At 37.2% G+C, this 23,848-nt stretch overlaps 1 protein-coding gene across 1 annotated transcript in view; it reads right to left on the bottom strand.

Moving 5' to 3' along the window:
* Positions 1-6,240: 6,240 nt before the first annotated feature.
* Positions 6,241-23,848, bottom strand: part of LOC136968535 (anoctamin-7-like) — a 40,064-nt gene continuing 22,456 nt past the window's right edge. Inside the window, exons 13-22 of the mRNA XM_067262518.1 lie at positions 22,337-22,532; positions 22,154-22,265; positions 21,981-22,035; positions 21,789-21,886; positions 21,596-21,720; positions 21,252-21,457; positions 21,050-21,183; positions 20,825-20,915; positions 9,969-10,100; positions 6,241-7,612 (exon numbers count right to left, since the gene is read on the bottom strand). Coding sequence (XP_067118619.1) covers positions 7,550-7,612; positions 9,969-10,100; positions 20,825-20,915; positions 21,050-21,183; positions 21,252-21,457; positions 21,596-21,720; positions 21,789-21,886; positions 21,981-22,035; positions 22,154-22,265; positions 22,337-22,532 — 1,212 coding nt within the window. The 3' untranslated portion in view covers positions 6,241-7,549. The remainder of the gene's footprint in view (positions 7,613-9,968; positions 10,101-20,824; positions 20,916-21,049; positions 21,184-21,251; positions 21,458-21,595; positions 21,721-21,788; positions 21,887-21,980; positions 22,036-22,153; positions 22,266-22,336; positions 22,533-23,848) is intronic.

The following is a 23,848-nucleotide window of genomic DNA, read 5'->3' as shown; positions in this document are numbered from 1 at the left end:
CACAAGGGTGGCACCTTCGTTGCTGTGGATGAGATGTATAATTTTCCGAGAAAAGTTGTCCCTCGGCGCCTTCTGGAGATAAGAACTATAATGTTTTATAAGATACTTAATGTAGCGGCAAGCTATAGTAGTGGTGTTGGTCGCCCTGCGAGTAAGGATATTGTTAGCGGTCATAGAAAAACCGTAGCTGAGTTTAACGTACTGCATCTGTAAGGATTCTAGGGTTGCCATTTGGGTTTTAGTTAAGGATGCGATGCTGCGGATGACTTACATAAGTAAGCTGCCGATGGTGCTGTTGGCGATGCACAAAAGGTCCTTTGTTTGGCCACCGTGTTTTTTGTTGCAATAAATTTTAAAGATGTTTAGTAGCTTTCTGCTCTTGTTCCGAATGTATTGAATGTGGGAGTTACATGTTAGACGTGCAGTAAAGTAGAAGCCAAGAAGTTTAATTTTGGAGACCTCAGGGATTTGTTGGTTATTGAAGACAAAATCCTGATTGCCGCGTATATTGATGGGTATGCGCAAGATTGCGCACTTCCGTGGTTGACACTGTACTGAGTTTTTCTGAGACCATCTGCCAAACTTGTTAAGAAACTGGACCGTGTTACAGTGTAAATGAGTCGGGTCGGTACCATGCGTGACAGCTGTAACATCGTCTGCGTAGACATACATTTTAGTGTATTCATTTTCTAGTTGAAAGATGTCATTCATGAAGATGGCAAACAGGAAGGGGGATATCACACTACCTTGAGGGATTCCTAAACATTGGGCACTACTATGAGAGAGGTAGCCTTTCCATTTGATTTGTACCTGCCTGTTGAACAAGAAGTCCTGGAGTCAGAGAATTGAGTTGCCTTTTAGGCCTTTCTCTAAGGTCTTCCGTATAATATGAGAGTGATTGACTTTATCGTAAGCACTACAAATATCGAGAGTAGTAACGTTGATGTAGTAGCCTTTATTCCGGAGGGTATATAGTTGTAACATGAGATGAGTTAGTAAGTCCCGAGTGCCTTTGCCGGGTAGGCCTCCAAAGTGCTTATAATTAAACCAATTATTGTGAGTAGCTATGTGCTGCCATCTGTAGAGAATCATCCCTTCCATTGTTTTCATGATCGTGGAAGTGAGCGCTATTGGCCTATAATTCTCGACCATAGTCGGATCTTTACATTGTTTGTGAATGTGGAAGATGATGGTATTTTTCATTTTCGATGGTATGTTGCCCGACGACCATATGGTGTTGTAGACCGCCAAAAGGTGGCTTCTGGCCTGATAATCGAAAACCTTTAGCATGTTTGTCACGGTGCCGTCGGCCCCAGGAGTCGTGTTGCGCCCTTTCTTTATTGCCATATCCAGCTCCCTGTTAGTGATGGGGTGGTTGTAGGAGTCCTGCTGGTATGTAGTATTATTAGGGCGTCTGATGATCGGCTGTTGATCCCGTAGATCAGGGATGAAGAAGTTGAGGAATTTGGCCGCTTGATCTTTCGGGGTTATTAGTATACAGTTGGCATGCCGCAGGATAAAGTGGCTTGATGCAGCGTTGTAATTCCACTGTGGCTTTTTTTGCTTGGATCCAATTGTCACGATTGATGTGTCTTTGATATCGATGATAAGCTTCACGCTTGGAGGCAAGTGCTCGTTGGCAATCGGAGTTCCACCATGGGGATTTAGGAGGTCGGTTGCTCACTCTGTAATTCCTCTGCATGGCGAACAGATTATCATATCGTTGAACGAGGTCATCGTAGGTCCATTCGTTATGTGCTGCCCAGACGATAAAGGTATTCATGGCGTTTACGTTATTCGTGGTAGCATTCCTGTCAGTCTGTTGATAGCTTTTGGTCTTGGCAGATTTGGACATGTGGAAGTTCGGGTTATTATTGTTACGGGGATAATTAGGGTAGTGAGGGCGAATGAGAGGAAGACCAACAGTTATCATACAGTACTTGCTACCATAATCTTAAAAGTAAGAGTCCCACGTCACTTGGGGTGCGATATCGGTAGTGATAAGAGTTAAATCGATGGCGGTGCCTGGACTGTTGTCATTTAAGTGTGTGAAACGTCCATCATTGAGCAGGTACAAATGGGAGAGGTTGATGAGGTCGGTCAAAATACGACCACGTGTGTTAGGCCGCGACTCCACTAGCCGTAAAACAGCCGTAAAATCCCTCGCCGTAAAAGCTTTTAATCACGTGACCATGATATTTTACGCCTGAGCAGGTCGTAAAACCAACGTAAAAGCGAGTCTAGCAGTGTTCAACTTTTGAAGTGAATACGACCGTAAACCGGTACCATCCACCAATCAGAAGTCAGTTAAATCTAGGTCATCGTGACACGGTGCGAAAATGGCGGAAAACGAGCTTTTGTGTACTTTCTCTCGTGGCTACTCTAGAAGATCTGGAAAGATTTATCGAAAACATCCGAAAGTATTCGTGTATCTACGACAAGAGGTATCCCGATTATAATAATGATGCCTAAAACACGCGATATGAACGGCCAAAGAAAAATCCTTCAATTTAGAGGAGTATATAATAAAAAAGCTAAGCTTATAAATGCTGTATATTATCTTAATAATATAATAATAAAAGTCAATATATGAAAGTAAAGATATTACTTTTACTATATTTGTAATTATAGTATAGAGAAAACTCGTAAAATATAATTATTGTCTTTATATCGATATATCGCGTATACACCGTAATAGTACTGTCGCCGTAAAAAGCTTCGCTAGCCGGACCTCCACCGCAATCCCAGCGCAAACGCAAATAGGTCACGTGGTTAAAAGCTTTTACGGTGAAGAGTTTTACGGCTGTTTTACGGCTAGTGGAGTCGATGCCTTAGTGGAGCGATTGCCCCACAGCACATGATGGGCATTAAAATCCCACCTAGTATGATAGACTGGTCCGGAAGATGGTGGAACAAGGCATTAAATAACCCAGGCGGAGATTGAGAAGGAAAGTAGGCATTTATTACCTCGATGGCTTGTGGTACGTAAATTTTAACACTGAGCCATTCTGGATCGCCCTGACCATTTGATGGTCAGGGCGATCTAGAATGATGAATGTAAGTAGTTAGGCCATCTCCTGTGGTGCCGGTACGGTGAGTATGGTAGGCAGTATAACCCGGTAAGTTGATGTGATTGTTAGGTTGGAACCAGGTTTCTTGGATGAGTATGACATGATAATTTTTCCATATACAATCGGTGTTTAACTGCATCATTTTGTTTCGGAGACTATTGGCGTTCCATTGAAGAATTTTCGTGAACGTTGCGATTGGGTGTGGATGGCAGGCGTCTGTGAGGTCATGGGCGCTGGATTGTTACTGATATTCCCGTTTTTGTTTTGGGGTTTTTTGGTGGTTTTAGTTGGGTTCTCTGTGGAGTGGTCAGGTGGCGTCCCTCGATCGCGTCGTTTTGTGACTGTCGTTCCTCGACAGTGGTTCCCGTCTCGGTGGGTTTCGTTTGTGGTTGCGGTTTGGGTGGAGAACGCTTCAGCTCCGTTTGCACGTTGCTAGTGAGAGCGTCGTGTGCTAGTTCAGACAGGACCTCACAGGAGGTCTTGCTGTGTTGTTGGATAGTACTAGAGGTAGTGTGAACACTTTGTTGGGTGAGAGACGCGGTAAGTTTGTTTTCTTCTAGGATTTGTAATAGCTTGGAGAGTATGTTATTTTGTCTGGCTTTATTGTGATGAGTTGTTCCCACGGGTCGTCGGTCGAGGCTGATTGGGTCGCAGTCTGACAGGGCCGTCCGTGGATTTGATTCTGGGAGTAGGTTGACTGTTGTGTCACAGTGCTGTAAGAACCACGATTGTTGTCAGAAGGAGGGTGCATGGCGGCCCGGGCGTCCTTTCGCGAACAGTTGTACAGACGTTGATGTCGTAGTATGGCCTTTTCATGTTGAATTCTGGGGCATTGAGGTGAGGAATACGAATGATCGCCGTTGCAGTTTATGCAACGAGTAGACTCTGCCGCACATTCTGTGACGTGTTGTGGGTCCCCACACCGCTTACATCTTGGAATGCCTCTACAAAATTTTTTGGTATGTCCCAATTCCCCGCATTGCTGACAAATTCTGGGGCATTCCTCGTAAGATTCCACTCGATACGCCATCAGATAAAGCCGCAGGTGACGAGGGAGATCAGTCGTAACTAGAGATATTTTCATTGTTCCGGTTGGGATCGTTTGACCGTCTACTTTACGACTAAAACGTTGTACACTAATTGGGAGTTGGCCATCCTCTTTGAGTAATTGGTAGATTTCCTCTGCGGGCAGCTCTAAAGGGACGCCTTTTATTATTCCTACGCGGGCATAAGAACCTCTAGTGAGACTGATATGTACCGGGATATCGTCGATATGAGCAAGTGTTAGTATAGTGGGGATGAATGATTGGATCGCTGTTACGTAAATTTTTCCGGTTCTGGTGGTAGTGATGTTCGATATTTTCCCGTGTATATTATCGTGCGATCGTTTAAAATGATGGTAGATTCGTTTGCCAGTTAGAGAGGGGTGCGTTCTTTCCGTTTGTCGGGTTGTTTAGGAAAACAGTACGGGAGTTTATCCGCTGTAGGAGGTCCGTGTTAGTTGGTTCCTCATGATAAAGCCAGTAAGTAGGGTTTGGTTGGGGAGTCTCGGTCGTAGTGGTCGGCGAGGTATCGGATGACCACATGTCGCGTCCGTCCGCTTGGGGAGATTCCATGAATTCCACCTCCTCCTCCTCCCTATCGCGGCCGCGGGGGAATGGTAACAAAAGGTTCGTACTTACACAGGTTCTTTGGTCACTGGCTTGTTTTCGAATTTGAAACGATATCCGATATAAAATTTGATATAAAAATCTTTTAACGGTTCGGTTCGGTTCGATCCGATCCGGTCCGGTCCTAGATCACCTACCGTCACGCTACTCGTTTAAATCACTCCATTTTGGGACGATATCAGATACAAAATTTGATATAAAAAATCCTTATCGATTTGGTTCGATTCGATCCGATCTCGATAATGACGACCATTTCCGCGAGTCTACCATGCGTGAAATCTATAGACCTCGTTCTTGATGTCACGACGTAGCGACATCTCGTGATAAAAAACAGAACTACGGCTGCGGAATCGTTCTGTAATTAGCCGCCGGTGTGCTTAAGGCCTCTTATTTAATTGAAAACTATAATGTAATTTTTATGCTATTTTTAATATTGTGAAGTCCTCTAAATAGTAGACCGGATTTCTTTCATCCTCGAGCAGTTTCACTATATTTACATATGCAAAGCATTAAGACGTTTACTTGCTCTTAGAGAAATCGTAATTTTTATGCCACAAATTATAGAATTTTAACTATAATATAAAAATGTCAGATATGTTCTTTCAAATTTCTTCAATTAATTATATTAATTAAGGGTTACAACAGATAATAATCTAGTGGATATCTAATCAGTTTCACCTTGACCTATTTCTATTATACTGATAAAATGAGCCCATAAAACGTGTGGATAAAAGATGATGCAGTGTGGATACCTATTAATTACATATCAAGTTCGAAAGGTCGAAGGTTAAAGCACTCCAACGGCACCTGTCAAATTTTGTAGTTCTTAAACCAAAATGGTGTTTCTGTAAATATAAACCATAATTTGTACAAATTTTCTAGAGTCGAACACAATAAATGCAGTTTCAAGTGTTTAAATTGAGTTTACAATACTCAAAAATTGGCGGACATTTTGTACGTTGTTTAAATTTCATACATACAAAAAACACTTCAACAGCACTTGTATCATAAAAATAAAGAACAGAAATTATATTTTATTTTTAAATTGAGTAAGATCGTAAAATTTCAAGCAAAATATCAAAAAATCTGAACACCCAAACCCAACATCACTTATATCTGGTAAGTCTAGCCGTTTATGCTCAAATCTTTGCGACTATTATGTGTATTTTCTATGAACTATAAGTACTTTTTAAGTGTTTAAGTTGTGAGTTTAGTTCTCAAAATTTTGTATTAATCCTTATAAAATGAATAAATTGTGCAAAATTATAAATTATAAAGTGAATACTCAAAAAGCACTTATACCGATTAAATCCAGCTTTCTAGGTCGAAACCTCTGTTTTTATGACCTCATCCTTCGTGGTCTATGGTCATTGACTATAGTTGAGTCTAAACATTTCAAAATACCAAAAATTCATTTCAAAAGTTAATTTTTATTCATAATTTAAATATAATTAATAATTTACAAGAAATTTGAATATAACATGAATTTTTTTTAAATATAATATTTATATAATTTATTAATGTTTCTCAAGATTATTCACACTTAGTAAAATACAGATCATACTTTAAAGATGGACAACACACACTTAATTTTTCTCTGTATATATATACGGTATATTTATATATTAGTAATGTTACATACTGTAAACATATTTCGGTATATACATCTGCATAAACCAGAAAATATTTATTTACAAACTGTACAAATCCTCAACGAAGCAGAGGAGGAAACTATAGAGAAATACAAAGCTTGATTTTCACGAAATTTTCCTGCTATATATATAGAGAGAGAATTTCATTTTAGATGCACAAAATTTTAATAATTCCTTTGCCACGACAGTGCATATCACATAGGAAAATTGGCTGCAAAAACATGTTTATATATATTTATATATATATTTTATAAAAGGGAAAGCTGCCTTAAATGACTCTTAAAAGAGTCATTTGTATAGGGCGTAGGAGGGCCTCGAGTGAAATGAAGCAATCACCTACTTAAAAAATAGTTTTTTCTTCGATTAAATTTGGCAAGACCAACTTCCAAGTTTTAGGAAAATTGGTACAGAGTAGCATCCTTTATAGAAGTTTAAGGATTAATCCTTAAGGATAAACAACAGTTGGAGCATTTTAAAGCAACCAGAACGTAGTGGGATGTCGCGAAATTCAAATTTACAACCAATTGCCGGCGTTAATGCATATCCAATTCATTGCAACTCCGCAATCAGCGAAAACAAATGAGCAACATCAACTTTCTGCAGACGAAATTATGCAAATTATGCATAAATAAAATCGACAAAGAAAATGCTACAGTGGTGGAGAAGTAAGTTTTTTCAGCAATTTCTTTTAACTTTGCATGATTCTTTAATGTATATTTGACGTGGCTGAGTGGTATATCGTCGGCTCAGCTTCCAACGTAGGGTACCGAATCGAGTCCCATTAATAATTAATTTTTCTCGATCTTTTTGTGTAAAAATTGAGATTATAAAGGGTCAATTTGCAAAATTTACAAAAGTTTCGAGTATATTAAATACTTGAAAACTGAACTTTTAATAAATTCTTCATCCAGTTTATCTATAAATTGAAATTATCTAAACTATCTCCACCACTGGTTTGCGCTATAAAACATTCATTATGTATAATAATTATTCTCTGAAAGATAGATGAGTCTATCATCCAGATGAAGGTTACTTATATTGTTAAATCTGCTGGAAAGGTAACAATAAAATGATTTTGTCGATAAACATTTCAGTAAAGCAAGTATTGAAGAAAACTTTGAATTAGATCATATGTTACTAAAGAGAGTGGATGATTTTATGCACTCGTTCCGTGATTAGAAAAATCTTCATCATCATCATTATCTTTTCTTTGGGCAACCTGGAAAATGATGCGTAGTTTTTAATGATCTTAAAGTAGAAAGTAACATATTCGCGAGCTGTTCGACACGAAAACTTGAACTTTGGGAATGTATTTCTGGAAGCATTTTTGGAAAGGACAGAGAGAGACTAATTTAGTCTCTCTGTCCTTTCCAGTGTTTTTCTACGCATTGTCTAAAAATATATGCGTATATACAGGACACACATAAGAATACAAAAAGTGCCTCCAAGATCGACAATACATAAATCATAGACATACTCGTATACTGTATAACAGATACGAGCAGGCATTGATAACATACAAAATACTATACACACATCACAAACAAAAACTTACACATAAACATGCTGGCAAAACAGACTGTACAGTACTGTACATACAGTGACTAAACGTGTAAACACAAACGAACACATTATGTATTGTTTATACATACAGTATACTCTCTCAAAACATTCAGGGTGATTTTTTAATTCACGCAAAATTTTAAACTTTAATAACTTTTCGGCTATATGCGATTTAAAAACAATTCAAAAAGAATATTACATTATACAGAATTTATTGCCATTTAATGAATTAGGTTTTCAAAATGACTACCTTCGCTCGTAATAATAGTTTTTACCCGATTTTTGAAACATTCAATAACGGTAAGAAAGGTCTTTCTTGGAATTGCCATTATTTCTTTTTTATTATTGTGTCTTCAATAGTTGTAGGAGCATTATTATATACTCCGTTTATAAGATAGTCCATAAAAAGAAATCACATGGGTTTAAGTCGGAGCTATAAGGCAACCACTCCACGCCACCACCAACATATTTTTCATAATCTAATCCGATTACATACTTCTCAAACATGCTGTAAAGGCTATTAAACATTTGTTTTGTGCGATGAGGCTTTGCACCATCTTGCATAAACCAAGCACGATGACGTTAAACCCAACAAGTATTTTGGAATAAAACTTCTTTTTCAATAATTCAATATATGCAGCAGAAATGACGGTCTTTTTGAAGAAGAATGGTCCAATAACTCTGCTAGCTCTGACAAAACACTAATTGAAAAATTATAATTTTGATGATAATTTTTTAAAATAAACACATTGTTCTAAAGTGAGTGCCACCAATTGAAAATGACCATTAACATTAACCCAAGGAGCTAGAATATACTACTTAGAGTAGCTGAAGTGACGCCATGTTTGAGGAAAATTGAATACACCGCCATTTTTCTTTTAGTCCAAGGGGCGTGGCATTTGTGTTTTGTAAGAGCAACGAACTAGAATAGAGTTAGAATATTCTGACTCGTCGATAGTTCTCGTCGTTGTCACCAAGAGCGCCGTAACCACGATCACAGCCACTCTATGTAGTATTATTCTAGCTCACTACATTAATCAATCATTGACACTAAAAATGTAAACATTGTACTATAAAGTACTTTTTAAATTTTATTTCCATCTCATTCGGGTGAAAGTTATTAAAATTTAAAGTTTTGCGTGAGTTAAAAATCACCCGTAAACACGTAGCATAATAAGTGACAAACTACACTTCACATTTATTACTACACTTACTTATCAACATGCACTTAAATGCACACACACAATTTAATATATGAACGAACACAAATATATACAGAAAGTACAAATATACAGATAGCAAACATATACAGTGTACAGATTTGTATAAATACTTAAACAAACGAACATACATGCATGTATACACAACGTAGGTAAACACATACAGTAGACTCTCGATTATCCGGTATGCCAAAAATGCCTATGTACGAGTTACTTGAAACGTCACAAATCGCTTTATAAGCTATTAATCTGAGGAGGGGAGAATGAGCAAAATACTTTGCAGAAACGTACTGTTTTCATATCCATTGTGGATTCTGCCAGACCCACAGTGAGGAGGAATGCATGACGAGGGATAGAGCCCGTCACATCCGAGACGGACCTAGAGTTTTCCGACATGGATTCGATCCCGGATCCTCCAGAGCAATAGGATGACGCCACTTCGGCCGTCAGTCTTCTATATCCAAATTATTAACAGCGTGTGTTTTTCTCTTCACGTTTCTTTGAAAATTTACCTGTTCCATTTACTGAGCGTAGGACTTAAATGCTACCGAATTAACCGGAATGGCATTTTTCTCATTCATTCCAGATAATAAGTCTACCGTACTGTATATATAAGCAAATAGATTTAATCACACAACACACGTAAATAGTGTATATTTTTAGCAATATCACTAAATTAAATATTCGAAATTTCCTTCATCTCCGAGCAACACCCACTTCATTACAAAATCAGATAAGAGAATGCTGTTATTCGAGTATTAATTGAACAGCATTAGTGTAAAATAACGTTACCTTCATAATGGTATCAGAGTCAGCAAGAGCTTGTTTCGCTAAATATCGTTCTCGTTTGATCTTCATTTCTAGTGTTTTCGGTATATCCGGCACCAAGACATCGATCATCTTGCACACAACAAACACTACGTGCTACAATGGAAGATAATCAAATTTTGTATTAACTATCTGTTCTTGTTTACTTCTCTCCATAAACTTTATTGCTTAAGAAGCTTCCATAACTCGATCAACTCTCCAAAAATCAATAAAAAATTTAATTTATTTTTTATTAATCGTGTTAAAACTTGAAAGAAAATCAATTTAATTAGTGTTATTTACATAAACTTAAAATATTATAAATGCCAAAAATAATTTGTTACTAGGGCTATTTTGTGACACTTTTCACATAATTTCTCGATGTTAATTACTGGATTATTGGGCCAAACATGTCGCGAGTGTCATTTTAGGAATATTTTCTTTCTCTTTCATTATACAAAGAGTTCTTAATTGTTAATTTATTGTTTTAACCAATATTGTAAAAAGTATTTGCTACAATTTTATCTTATCAGTAGGGGTAACTTTCTGACACATCCTGTTTTGCTGCATAAACATATATCGAACTCCATTTGTCACGTTACTAGGCGGTGATTGCTAGTAAGAAAGGAAAAGGGGGAGGGGGAAGGAAAGGAAAAAAGGCGTTTATTAATTAAAATATTTTTTATTAGTACTACAAAAAGCTAAAACTTGCTGACAATGTGATATTGAATGTATAAAATCGTTTTTCGAGACTAAGAGAGCAATAAAACTGAATAACAAAGATTTCTGCAAAATCAAATTATTTTGCAGGATTTATTATGCAAATTATCTCTTCAGTACCCGATTTCATCTTTTTCTTTAGGTAATCGATATATTACCCTCAAATAAATTTCAACATTGAAAATAAATCGTTCTAGTATGCCAGTGCACAAAGTAACCCCGGTTTACGATATATAATTAAGTTACTTATTATTAGAGGTTTTTTAATTGCAAGGAGTTGGCTTTAAAAAATTCAAAATTAGTTTTATAAAACTTTTAGATAACAAATAATATAACATAAAACTTAAGCAATATAAATAAAATTTATTTTCTTAAATTATTGTTTAATATATTCTTATCATCGTAAATAATTAAATTGAAGCTGGCAACATTAACTAAAGGCTTAATCTGGTCATGTTGCCAACTTTGATCATTAAAAATCTACTAAAATCCCATAGATTATATTTAAAGTTTGCATTCCATCATAAATATCTACAGAATAAATTAAAATATATTACTTTTTTACAAAAATTCTTAATATTGTTTAGTTACAGCGGCTTCGATGTTCAATGCCACTGAACACTGGTAATTGGTGGCAGAATTATTGGATCCACTAAACCGGTGTTGTCCGACCGATATTGTTTACTGGGCCAAAACCAAAAATCAAAATACACTGTCGGCCGCGCATATTTATTTACAACAAAACACATACAATCATACAGGTGCAAGATCCGCGAATTTACGCATTTGTCGGAAATTGAAACAAATCCGACGGAAGAACGCTGCGGGTGAGAAATTAGATCGTTATCACCGTTTGTGATAAGAATCGGTTGGGAAAATTGACACGTAATTGCACTCAGCGCTGTTATCGTCAACATTTGACGGTCGTGTGACCTCCTTCCCCACGTTAAGGAGATAAAAGCGAAACTCACCGGAACTCGGGGAGAGCGATTCAACGGGAAGTTATATCGGGACATCCCCTTCCTGGGTCCAGTCCATACATCGGACTGGACCCAGGAAGAGGAGAGACACCCGTTGGAAGAACATCCACGACAACGACCCTTCCATACAACGAAGTTTGTCGAATCGACTCTCCGCTACGCATAAGAGAGGTATTTTGGGGGCTAGAAACTTGTAAACTCTCTCTCCGCCAGCAAAAACCTTATAACCTTAACCTTATAAATATAGATCGAGCACGCGCTTCGCGAGCTAAGTAGAATTGTTTGGCTCTCCGATAGGAGTATTTGTACCTGTATTTAACCGCATATAGATCTGTATATCCTAGATTTAGCATAGAATAAACTTTTATTTTGGTTATGTTAAAACCCGTCTTCTGTCTATGCAAGGACACCTGTCGACTTACTGACGCACTCCCCGCTCGTTTTTGCCCTCCTATCCATCCGACGACTCCGAGATCGGGCTTTACCAACCCGTGCAGATTAAGTGGTCAGAAAGGGATTAACCCCTGACCGCCTGCTTATCTCACACAGTATTTTGTATGTATTTTAATGTGAAAGTTGCTTTTCATTTTCTCACTTAATTTTTTGATATCAACAGGTATTTGCCATGTCGTACAACATAATTGGTTGTCTAATTTTTTATCGATCAATCTATTACGATTTTTACATTTAACAATTTTCAATTTTGAGAAAAAGATTCCCATTGCATCCGTAATGTTCATCGCAAGATTTTTAATAACAGTCTGTGATCGATTCGTTTTCATCTTCAAGCTGCCTATTAAGTCCGTTTAATTTTATTGTGACATCTGAAAGGAAACATAAATCCAAAAGCCACTATCCGCCATATAATTCGGGAACATTCTGGTTATTTTCATTCGTATATTTTAAGATTTGTTAAAAAATATTTAATAACTGTTTTAATTTCTGAGTGTACGTGAAAAGGTGTTATAAACCATATTAATGTATTTAACTATACAGTGACATTTCATTGTAATAAAAATCTATACAAGATAATTACTGTTTTAAAAAATTCGCACAAAAACATTGAGTGGGCCGCGGGTTGGACATGGCAGCACTAAGCCGTAATTCGGGTTTGGGATTATTTGGTTACAGCAATGCGACACATCGGCGATCTGCCGAGAGGGAAATGCCTCCCGGGAGGGTTTTTAGGGAAACTTCCCCTATTTAAGTGTTACTAACATGAAGAAAACCCGGAAAACTGCGCGTGGCCAGCCTGTTGGCGAGGCGTAAACCCACGACCAGTGTTTAGTGATTTTATCCACTAAGCCACTGGGGGCACGCCACAATACAGTAATTAATAATTAAAGAAGAATTATTTTATCTGCTCTTATTTATTACTATTATTGTGTTGGGTTATTAAAGTTATACTCGGTCGACACGGTGGCTGTGTGCCAGACCAGAGTCAAGGCATAGTAACCAAAACAGAACAGAAATTAAAAGTGTCAGTGTGTGTGTCTGTATTCAGGAATTTTCTAAAAATATTACATGTATTCAATGTAGTGGTCTTCTGTTGTGTGATGTATGTGTTTCTTTCCAATTGTAATATTCCCAGGCTTTTGTGTAGTGTGTGTGTGGTATGGCGTGTAGAGGAGAGAACGACAGGTACAATAAGTATCCATCCTCCACATATGCCTTATTTCCTGGGCGAGTTCTGCGTACTTGCTGATTTTTTCACTGCATGTATTTTGTATATTGTGTGATTGAAACACATATGACTATAATGTATATGATTTTATTGTGTTTTTTAATGAGTGCGATGTCTGGTCTGTTGTGATAAATTGTTTTATCTTTGACTAGCAGACCCAGCCACGCGTTGTTGTGGCTCAAAATGTATCTATTATAAATGTATAAAACTTCCCCGTGGAGAAAATTTTAAAAAATCCCTTCTTAGTGTACATTCTCTTGACGTACCCTATTAAAACGCAAAAAAAACGCATCTAAAATAGTATAATAGAAGCAGAGTTCTTCACGGTAAGCTTTAATCCCGTCCATCTTCCCCGGTGGGTGGGGAATTTCGACATGTATATTATATAAAAACACGTGCGTATTCGAATGCAACGTTGTGTCAAAATTTCAAAGGAATCGGTAGGAACAAACGAACATTACATTTTTATTTATATAGATAGAAGATGATCCGCTTTAGTTCATTCTCACAGAAAAGCATAATGCTTCACATTAAAGCAAACTTAGGTCGTCGGAGTTAGCGCCATCTGTTGGACATAAAAGCCTTCATCCTAGATGATATCTTTTAATTTATATAATTTATACGAAGGTTTAACGGAATAATATACAGCCTATGTCCACCCTGAAAGTCCATTCTAAATATTGGTGAAAGAATTTTTGAAATCGGATGAGTAGTTTCGGAGATTACCTGTTACATACAAACTTACAAACATTTCCTCTTTATTAGTATAGATTATGGCTCTGTCATAGAACATTTTGTGCGTGTTGTTTTCCAATACTGTTTGTAGGATGTATTTGTAGTATGGTTCGTGGATGTCTAATAATTTGTGTTTTTTTTTGTATGTATTATATTTGCTACTTGATTATGTCTATGTAAATAATGTGTCTGTGCCAAGAGCTTGCAACCAGAAGTGATGTGTTGTATAGTTTCTGGCATGATATGACATTTTCTGCGTCTTTGAGTGTGTGTTTTCTGTAGTTTTTAGTATTTATGACCTGATGGCATAAATCAGGTATGGCAATCATAAATCTCCGGTATGGCAATCATAAATCTCTCCGTCTCCCCAAACAGGCATCCCCGAGCTAATCTGGGCGAGTTCTGCTCGCCCAGATTAGCTCGGGGCTCGCTAGCTGTTTGACGCAGTTTTGTCTTAGCCTCGGGGATGCCTCGCTAGCTGTTTGACGCAGTTTTGTCAACAAAATCCTGGGCCAGGTCATAGGGAAGCCTGCCATGGAGAGCTTTTCGAGCTCACGATTGCTTAATGGTGTGTATGCTTTTTATATGTTGTGTTGTGTCCGTGTGATGTGAGTGTAAGTTTAATGGTGTGTTATTCGAGTCTGCTAGAGTTACTGCTGTATGTAATTGTGATGTTTCTTGTTTTTTGTAGAAAAACTCTCGCAGTGACTGTATTTGTTTGTAGTGAAGGTTAACTACGTCAATCAGGCCACGTCCGCCGTCTTTACGTGGAAGGGTTAATCTTTCTGTAGGAATGATGTTGTTTATGCTTAGACGTGTTGTTCTTGTTTTCCTTTGGAGTTGCTCGAGATCTGTGTGAGTCCAATGTATAACTCCAAAAGAATATGTGAGTACTGGGATGACATATGTGTTTATTGCTTTAACTGTGTGTTTTGCATTTAACTGTGTTCTGAGAATAGCATTTAACCTACTTTGGTATTCTTTAATTAATCTTTGCTTTATTTGTGTATGTTCTGTTAGTTTGGCCTGTTGGAATCCTAAATACTTGTAGAACTCGCCCTCTTCCATGGATTCAATAACGTCTCCATTTCCAAGTGCAAAATCTTTTCTTCAGGATTCCTTTTTCTATGTGAAGTGTTTTGCATTTATCTAGGCCAAATTCCATTTGTATGTCCTTGGTGTATGAATGTGTGATTTGTAGGAGTTAATGAAGTTGTTTTTGTGTGGATGCATAAAGTTTTATGTCGTCCATGTACTGTACATGAGATGTGACAGTGTAAACTGTGTTGTTTTTTCATGTCTGATATTGTAGCCATATTGTGTGTTGTTTAACATGTTGGATAATGGGTTCAGGGCTAAGCAGAACCAGAGAGGACTCAAGGAATCTCCTTGAAAAATTCCTCGCCTAATAAATATTTGGTTTGTTTGTATGGAAGTGTAGAACCCTGAGATGTAGTGTTGTTCTCCAGCTCTGCATAGTGTTTTGGAAGAATGCAATGAATGATGGATGTATTTTGTACATGTGTAGAATATGTAGCAGCCAACTGTGTGGAACACTGTCGAATGCTTTTCTGTAGTCTATATATGCCATGTGTATGTTTCTGTGTTGTTGTGTGCTTGCCGTAGAATGACTGAATCTATGAGTAACTGTTCTTTGCATCCCCTGTGATTTCTGTACGCAACTTTTGTTGTTCGGTAAGAATGTTGTGTTCTTCAACATGTTTGTATCTTTTGTTTGCAACGCAGGATGTCAATAATTTGTAGAGTGTTGGAAGACATGTAATTGGTCTGTATTGTGTGGGGTCTGTGGTATTGTTGTTTTTAGGTTTCATGTAGGTGATACCCTGAGTAAGAAATTTGGCATGTCTTGTGGATTGATGATGATGTGTGTTAGGTGTTTAGCTAGTTCATGGTCGCAGTGATATAAACGTTTTGTACCAGAAATTGGGAATGTTGTCTACACCAGGTGTCTTCCAGTTGTTTGTTCTGTTAACAGCGTAGAGGATATTGTGTACATTTATTTCAGCACAGGATATAGTTGGTATGTTGTGCAAGCTTTTGTTCTCCTCCTCGATCCAGCCTGCATCAGCATTGTGTGTGACAGCACTGGACCAAAGAGAAGACCAATAGGTTGTGAGTTCTTCTCTGTTGGTGTGCCACTGTGCTGTGTATCGGTGTTTGCTTTGTTATAATTTGTCTGTAAAAAGTTTTTCATTGTTTGTAAATAATGTTTTTTGTTGTTTTCGTAGTGAACATGTTTTGTATCGTTTCAGTCTACGTGCTTTGGCTGAAAGTGTTTTAGTGTATCAATGTTTTTTGTAATGTGTGTTATGTTTATGTTTTGTGTGTTTTGATTTCCTTGAAATGGTTTTTAGTTGTTTCTTTAATTTGGGTGTTATGTTGTTTTAGTGTATTGTGTCAGCCTGCCTAATTGCTGTCTAATGTCATTTATTTGTGTTTCTATTCTTCTCTGCCAGACAGGCTTGTGATAGAATTGTGTTTTGTGCGTATCTGTCTGCGATTGTATTTTCAGTCCATGGTGTGTTACTACTGTAACCGCCCCAGCATAAACTAGTGTATGAATATCTGAGAGTGTAGAAATTAAATGAATGTAGTGTGGTAGTAAGTGAGTGTTTACATAATTTAGTGTTTTTCCTACTGCCTTTGACGTGTTTATTTTTGGTATTCGTGGTCTTTATGTGGGATCTGTGCCTGTATATTTAGCGGGTGTTTCCTGAAATATAAGTGAGAGCGTATTAACTAAATCTATGTTATGAGTGGTGGATGAGGAAGTGTCTGTAGTATCACTAGTGGTTGTTATTATATGTGTGCTTAATCAGTGCTTGTTGCTGGATTATCCTAACAGGTTACGTGATCTTCATTAATGTTAAATGTTTCTGTGTGTTGATCAGTAACCTGTTGTTTGTGGGATAAGGTTGGTGTGTATAATTGTTCTTTTTTGATCAACAACCCTTCGTTCGGTGACAGCGAGGTGAGGTTATTGTTGTGTGTAGTTGTTGTCTGTACTCTGTCATGTTTGTTTCGAGTCTTGTGATGGTGTAGTAAGTACGGATGATAAACTCGTTCATTTCTATTGTCCATTTCATTCGTTGATGCGGTTTTCCAGCCTTTGTGGTCTGTGGGTGCATTGCCACAGAAACACAAGGGTTAAGTTGACTCCCCACTTCTGTCGAGGGCATTGCAGTAGCCATACTTGGGCCGGCGCTGCTTTCGCCACCGGTAACCAAGGGAGACTGTGACCTATTTTTCGAACGTGAGCCTCTGCCTAACCCACAAACGCGAACCTTGTTAACCCGGGCAACGTCCGAGCCAGTATCACACTTATATCTGGTTACTACCATGATAAATATCTTCACAGAATGTGCGTGTGGTCACTCTTAGCTTCCTTTCTCCCCATAGACCTCACTGGTATGGGTGTCCCTACCAGAAGCTTGTGCTCCAGCCTGCATTGCCCTATGAATCAGTAAAATTACTGGGCTCTCCCACCACGACCAAAGCCCTGTCTCGAGTTTTTCATGTTACAACTCCCAACGAGTTGAAAGTGTCACGTGGTACCATCTCACACTCTGACGTCAATTTTTAGTCTTGAGTTCTAACTCACGTGCTTTCCCACCTCGCCATGTGAGTTCCTACTCACTTTGAGTTGAGTATGTGAGATCTCTACACAAAAGTGAAAATGGCTGACGGATTTGCTATTCTGATCGCAATCGAAGCATTAGAAGGAGCTGAAAAACATTGTTTAAGAAGGCAACGAGATTTTCGACCAATTATATATTATTATTATATATTTCGACCAACTTCGTTAAATAATTAACAGCATAGACACTATATTAAGATTATTTATTAATCGGAAGTTTTAAGTTCATTGAACAATTTAAGATATAGATCAAAGAAGAAAACTGAAGAAAGGATTAAATTAAAATGCCTACTTTTTTCCACTCCACAACGGATTTTTTAGCTCCAACACACGTATTTAATTTTTGAACTAATTCCACACATCGAAATGTTTTTTCTAGTAAATTCGTTGTCAAATTTTCCACTGTTTATTTTCTTATTTTCTATATGTGTGACAAATATGTCTTTGTGTTCTTCGTTTATTCTTTTTGATAAAACATTGGAGGCTTCCATTTTGATCCTGCGTCCTATATCGCTATAACACAAAAGTAACTGTAACAGGTGCAAACTAATTAAGAGGTGATGGAAGGAAGGTTGGCTATTAAGAAGTTAGTCACCAGATAACTCTGCACCTTGTAGTAATGCCACCTTCAAAAACTCCGTCTTCCTACTGTTATGTAACCCTTATGTCAAGCTATCTTGTAGCAATAAGAAGCTGCCTTATGCCTGTCTCCTCTGCACCCATTTAACGTTCACTGATCATACCTTTATAGCAGTTTGTTTGTCTTGTATAATTTTAAGCATTATAACCTTTTTATATTAATACCAACTGAAGAGGGACTATTCCGATAGTCCGAAATGCATTTTGGTTATTTCATGTTAATTACTCATCTAATCGAGTTTTATTTTATTAAATATACTACATTGATACCTTAGCGTTTGTGCTTATTATCACTTATTTGTGATTATTGTCCTTATTTTCTACCCCCCATTAGTAGATATTTAATCTATTTAATTAAACCAAGGGCTAAGAGCAATTCTATGTAATAACTGAGCCGTTCACAGGCCAAATCGACTAACTTCATTTGTAAATCTATATATATAAAAACGAATGTATGTCTGTGTGTGTGTGTGTGTGTGTGTTTGTCCTTCATGCATTACCACACCATTTATCCGATTGCCATGAAACTTTGGGAAGTTGTTTAATACATTCCCGCGAAGGTTTGTGGCATATGTGAAGATCACCATTTCCCCCCTTTCAAAAATATATTTATATATAGATTAAGGCTTTTATGTCCAACAGATGGCGCTAACTTCCGACGACCTAAGTTAGCTTTTCTGTGAGGCATTATGCTTTTCTGTGAGAATGGACCTAAGCAGATCATTTTCTACTTATCTATATAAATAAAATATAACGTTCGTTTGTTCCTACCGATTCCTTTGAAATTTTGACACAACGTTGCATTCCAATATGCACGTGTTTTTATATAATATACATGTCGAAATTTCCCCTACGGGGGGAGATGGACGGGATTAAGGCTTACCGTGAAGAACTCGGCTTCTATTTATACTATTTTACATGCGGTTTTTTGCGTTTTTAATTGCGTTTTAATAGGTGACGTCAACAGAATATACACTAGAAAGGGATTTTTCGATATTCCCCAGCGGGGAAAGGGACAGAATTAAGGCTTACCGTGAAGAACTCTGCTTCTATTTATACTATTTTACATGCGGTTTTTTGCGTTTTTAATTGCGTTTTAATAGGTGACGTCAACAGAATATACACTAGAAAGGGATTTTTCGATATTCCCCAGCGGGGAAAGGGACAGAATTAAGGCTTACCGTGAAGAACTCGGCTTCTATTTATACTATTTTACATGCGGTTTTTTGCGTTTTTAATTGCGTTTTAATAGGTGACGTCAACAGAATATACACTAGAAAGGGATTTTTCGATATTCCCCAGCGGGGAAAGGGACAGAATTAAGGCTTACCGTGAAGAACTCTGCTTCTATTTATACTATTTTACATGCGGTTTTTTGCGTTTTTAATTGCGTTTTAATAGGTGACGTCAACAGAATATACACTAGAAAGGGATTTTTCGATATTCCCCAGCGGGGAAAGGGACAGAATTAAGGCTTACCGTGAAGAACTCTGCTTCTATTTATACTATTTTACATGCGGTTTTTTGCGTTTTTAATTGCGTTTTAATAGGTGACGTCAACAGAATATACACTAAAAAGGGATTTTTCGATATTCCCCAGCGGGGAAAGGGACAGAATTAAGGCTTACCGTGAAGAACTCTGCTTCTATTTATACTATTTTACATGCGGTTTTTTGCGTTTTTAATTGCGTTTTAATAGGTGACGTCAACAGAATATACACTAGAAAGGGATTTTTCGATATTCCCCAGCGGGGAAAGGGACAGAATTAAGGCTTACCGTGAAGAACTCTGCTTCTATTTATACTATTTTACATGCGGTTTTTTGCGTTTTTAATTGCGTTTTAATAGGTGACGTCAACAGAATATACACTAAAAAGGGATTTTTTGAAATTTTCCCCACGGGGGAAGTGTTACACATTTATAATAGATACATTTTGAGCCACAATCCACGTTGATTTGTTTACAACTTTGTTACACTTAAGTTGATTGGTCGAATCATTATAGTCGTAAACCCAGATGCATTGCGAATACAGTAATCCCATCACGCTTAACGGTATACGTAACCAAGTGAGTATAGCGTATTTCCGCTCGCTTTTCGAGTTCGCTCGATGGGTCTAACTCGAGACTACCAATTATGTGAGTTATAGTAACACGAGTGAGTTCAATGACGTCAGTTCGAGTACAACAGGCAAAACTCGAGACTAAGGCTCCAGGGAGTGACCACGGGGGAGTTATTTTTATTATTATTAATTTTTAACTTTTTTCACCCCGTTTGTTACTAAGTGCTTTTTTCCAAGCCATCGTGGGTTTGGTCAGGCACGCAAAGTTTAAAGGTAAATTTTCAGCATTTTCGATGCTTGAATAATGTTGAATTGTGGAAAGTATCAAAAATTAAATAAATTTAACAAATATCCTCAAAGATTACCTCAAATATGATAACAAATCCCAACCGAACTGCGAGTAATCTCCAGAAGAATGGTCTAAAATTGCCCTCCTCATCTCTATAACCGTGGTACCTATAACAAAGATTCTGCAATATTATTAATGGAAGTACCAGAAAAATGATCACGTCAAGCATTATTTTCTTAGCTAAATTAGCTTGAAACATGTACTTAAAGCTAATTTATGAGCCTATGCTACTATTATTTACCTGCAACTTTCGAGCAGAGAGCTGTTCAATGACCACGACAAGCTAAAGTTGACATAACCTTCTAAATCCCAGCTGTAGTCATATTGATAAAGTAATTTGGGCAAAAAGTCTGAGGTAAAGGCAATCAAGAAGGCCTGGAAGTGAAAAACCGGTATTAAAGAGTTTAAAAATAATCATCAATGATAAAGGCATAATGACTTACGTTACTGATGACCGCCAAATGAGCAAGTAATTCCAGAATACGAAACCATATTCCAATATTCTGAGCTCGTTCGGCAACTGTTCTGCGAGTTTCGCATACGAATTTCTGTGCATCCAAGCGAATTTCTACCCAATTATTAAGTAAGGCGAAGAGGGGAGCGAGAGGGAAAGCTGCCACAAAAATTGTGATGAAACCAAACTGCAAAACTAGGAAAAACGGTGTTTTCAGATCAATTTCTTTTACAATACGAATAACTTTTGGAAAATTTTCCAATGATCTCAAAGATGAATTATTCTCAAATTTCTGTTAGGTCAGTTTGCTTAAAATAGTTCTGAAAAACTCACCAATTTCTAAATATTCCTGAAACAATCCTTCGTTTTCGATGAGTTGGTAATCTTCTTCCCAACGTGTAATACTGATCCCACTCGTTAACTTAGTTCTCTTGCGATGAAACCATGACTTTATTTTCCTAACGTTTATTGAAATCTAGTTTAAAAACCGTTTCTGAATCTATCTTCATTGTAAAAAATATCTTACGGGAGCAGGATCTCTTGAGCATTGTTGATCACTTGCTTCCCAATCATGATGATCGCTAACTGTTGGGCTAGTTCCATCAAACAGCCACTACTATTGCACTGAAACGAGTTCAAATTCCTTATATACACGGTCTTAACTTTAAATTTCATCTGAAACTATCGAATCATCCGAGAAATTACAGAAACAACTTACATCTTCGTTTCTTAAACCCATCAGGTAGGTATAATGGTCCGGATAGCCAACGAATCTAGAATAATTTACATAATTTAAGATTGTAAAGGGGATTTAAAACTCATACAAAAAATATCTTAAAGGTTTAACTCTTGTACATGAAATTCTGCCAGTTTCCTTATGTTAGAACTTACCTTCCCTTGAAGAATGCGATATAAAAGATAGAAGAATAGTAATTAACAAATTGGAAAAGGAATACTTTGAATGTCAAGTTATTGTCGAAATCTGTTTGGGTTCGGTGCATCTCTGAAAATGTTTAAATATGATCAGAGGAAGGTTAAATTTAGTACAGAAGATACGTAATGGGTTCAAGTTACCCCACTGAGTTAGCTTGAGTGCCAAGCTCTCGTATACTTTTCCAAGAGCCATGATGAGTATGAGATTAAAAACGGCTCCTGTAGAACTGGTGATGACAGAAGTCATGCCTAAAAATGTCCTATTTTTCAGCAGAGGGATGGATACCAAAGTCCTGTAGATAATGACTGCTACTATAAATATCATCACCAAAGTCATCTGCAAATAAACCCAGCATTATTTTATAAGATAATTGTTTCTTCTAAAAATATCAAAACTTTTACGATTGATTCTTCTATAAATAAAATAACAACTGAAACTGATATCCATCTGTAGATGTTTTTATTGGTTCAAATTTTCATTTGAAAGAACTTTTCAAAAATACTCGAGTCACTGAAATCATCGGTGAAACTTACGTTTTTGTAGCGTAATGAATAGCTAGTAAGGATGCAAAGACTTTCCTAACAACGTCCCCATAGGCGAAGTAAAATTCCTCACACTTGTCAAAATTCTCGTAGTGTGTATTCTTCCGTAGAAAGAGTATCTTCTATATCCACATTCTTCAATTTGAGGAGTCCTTTTACTTTCCATATACCTTCATTACAGAGACGTCACCAAATTTGGTATGGAGAAGAGTTGCGTGGAATGAATAGAAACAGCTAGTTTTGTTGCGTTTCTATTCACCTCGCGAATTCAAAATCATTACAGCGCAAAAAGAGATCAAATGCATTCAAAATATGAGTAATTTCAATGATACTAAAACAATTTTTTAAATGGTACCAAAAAATTTTCAAACACCAAAAGCATGTGTTCGTCAAAACGTACAAACAGGCCTGAAAACTAGAATAATGTTGGGAGCAAAGCAAAACGATGTGCATATTTTAAAAAATAATATCCAAAAGATAGCATGGAGAATTTTTTCTCGTATACGTACAAATTTTCTTGGAGTTTAATTTCTATTCGTCCCATTTTACGGTAGAGTAGGTTATTTTTTTTAATTACAAAAGCTTTCGACAGATGACGACGCTATCTATCTAACTGATAGATTCTTACAATAATTCATTTTTACAAATATACACATCAAACGAAACCCTATATCGTAAGCAAATACACCTACAACTGCCGTAAATGATCGGGCTAAACTTCGGATATATGATTATGGATTAGAAATGAATTCGGCACTAGAGTTCGGCGTTAGGCGCCATCTCTTATTAAAATTAATAATTATAATATATAAGTTTAAGATATAACCATATATGCTGGAAGAGGAGATCGGACCGAAGGTCCGGGTACCATAACTGGCAACGCGTCCGCACGGTAAGCGGAAGTTGCGGGTTCGGGTCCCGCTTCGGGCCGATTCTTTTCTTCCATTTTCATCTATGGTTATATCTTAAACTTATATATTATAATTATTAATTTTAATAAGAGATGGCGCCTAACGCCGAACTCTAGTGCCGAATTCATTTCTAATCCATAATCATATATCCGAAGTTTAGCCCGATCATTTACGGCAGTTGTAGGTATATTTAATTCAT

Source organism: Centruroides vittatus, unplaced genomic scaffold (genome assembly GCF_030686945.1).
Source record: "Centruroides vittatus isolate TY-2023 unplaced genomic scaffold, ASM3068694v2 contig_15, whole genome shotgun sequence".
NCBI lineage: Eukaryota > Metazoa > Arthropoda > Arachnida > Scorpiones > Buthidae > Centruroides > Centruroides vittatus.
Note: the sequence above shows the minus strand (reverse complement) of the source record. Positions and strands in the feature narration are given on the sequence as shown.